This window comes from Etheostoma cragini, unplaced genomic scaffold, assembly GCF_013103735.1.
Source record: "Etheostoma cragini isolate CJK2018 unplaced genomic scaffold, CSU_Ecrag_1.0 ScbMSFa_1932, whole genome shotgun sequence".
NCBI lineage: Eukaryota > Metazoa > Chordata > Actinopteri > Perciformes > Percidae > Etheostoma > Etheostoma cragini.
Window position 1 is genome coordinate 3,162 of NW_023266038.1, and position 1,242 is coordinate 4,403.

Genomic DNA, 1,242 nt, shown 5'->3' on the forward strand with positions numbered 1-1,242 from the left:
ACACACACACACACACACACACACACACACACACACACACACACACACACACACACACACACGTCTTCGTCTGTCCTGTCCATAAAGGCCGAAAATGCACCAAACAGTAATAAAAAAGAATTATTTTATGAAATCTGTTGCAGCGTCAGATTCTACCCGTTTAGTTTGTTTAAGATATGACATCACAGTTATAAAAGCATGATGTCATATTTACTATGTCTTCGTCTTTATTTAACATGTTTGGCTCATTCAATGTTCAATAAGAATAAAAAACACCAAACAAAAGACTCGGCAGCTTTCATTTTTATTTTAATTTTCATCACAAAAACATTCAGATGTTTGTTTGATCTGTTAATAATTCTGAGTGTGTGACGGTGAAATATTAGAAAATGTTTTTATTATTTTTATATAACCTTTATTAACCCGGTAGGCCGTGAGGACAGGTTCCTATTTGTGTTTCATATTTAACAATATGAATATGAAGGAAGGAAGGAGAGGAAGATCCACCGCCTCGGCAACAGGAAGTTGATTCCTCAGCAGTCTCAGCGCTCCTTAGGACCCTGAACAGGAAACTGGGATCAGACCATGATGGGGGACGTGGGACCGGGGTCCAAGTCCCAAGGTGTTTATTATTACAATAACAAGTTCTGCAATGAAACGCTTGTATCCAGAGCAACAATAATAATAATAAAGAAACTATCTAATAAATACAAATAAAACAACCTATAATCATGTAAATAACATCAACACAAATAACAATAACAACAGGCGAAGGCCAGGGTTGCTATGGAGATGTATACGGTGTAAAGAGGCAGATGTGCCTGAGGTGATGGATGGAGGGGATTAACGGAAATACTCACAGCTGATTGGTCCAACAGAGACAGGAAGCTGATTGGCTGCGGTGGCGGACCGAGCACGTCGCCTGGAACAGTTCTAAAGGGAAATTATAAAAACTTTATTGATACACAAAGTTGCACAGTAACACTAGAGATAGAGACACAAGACCTCAGAAAAAGTCGACAAATTTGACATGACAAATGTCAAAAAGTAAAAAAGCTTTTACAAAAAAGGTGAAAAAAGTGGCAAATGTAAAAAAAAAACAAAAAAACAGGAGGGTAAAGGACACCCAGGAGGATGAAGGACACCCAGGAGGGTAAAGGACACCCAGGAGGATGAAGGACACCCAGGAGGATGAAGGACATCCAGGAGGATGAAGGACACCCAGGAGGGTAAAGGACACCC

At 39.7% G+C, this 1,242-nt stretch overlaps 1 protein-coding gene across 1 annotated transcript in view; it reads right to left on the reverse strand.

The window, feature by feature from the left end:
- Nucleotides 1–495: 495 nt before the first annotated feature.
- LOC117940215 (uromodulin-like) overlaps nt 496–1,242 on the reverse strand; it is a 9,219-nt gene continuing 8,472 nt past the window's right edge. Inside the window, exons 9-10 of the mRNA XM_034865568.1 lie at nt 861–933; nt 496–560 (exon numbers count right to left, since the gene is read on the reverse strand). Coding sequence (XP_034721459.1) covers nt 553–560; nt 861–933 — 81 coding nt within the window. The 3' untranslated portion in view covers nt 496–552. The remainder of the gene's footprint in view (nt 561–860; nt 934–1,242) is intronic.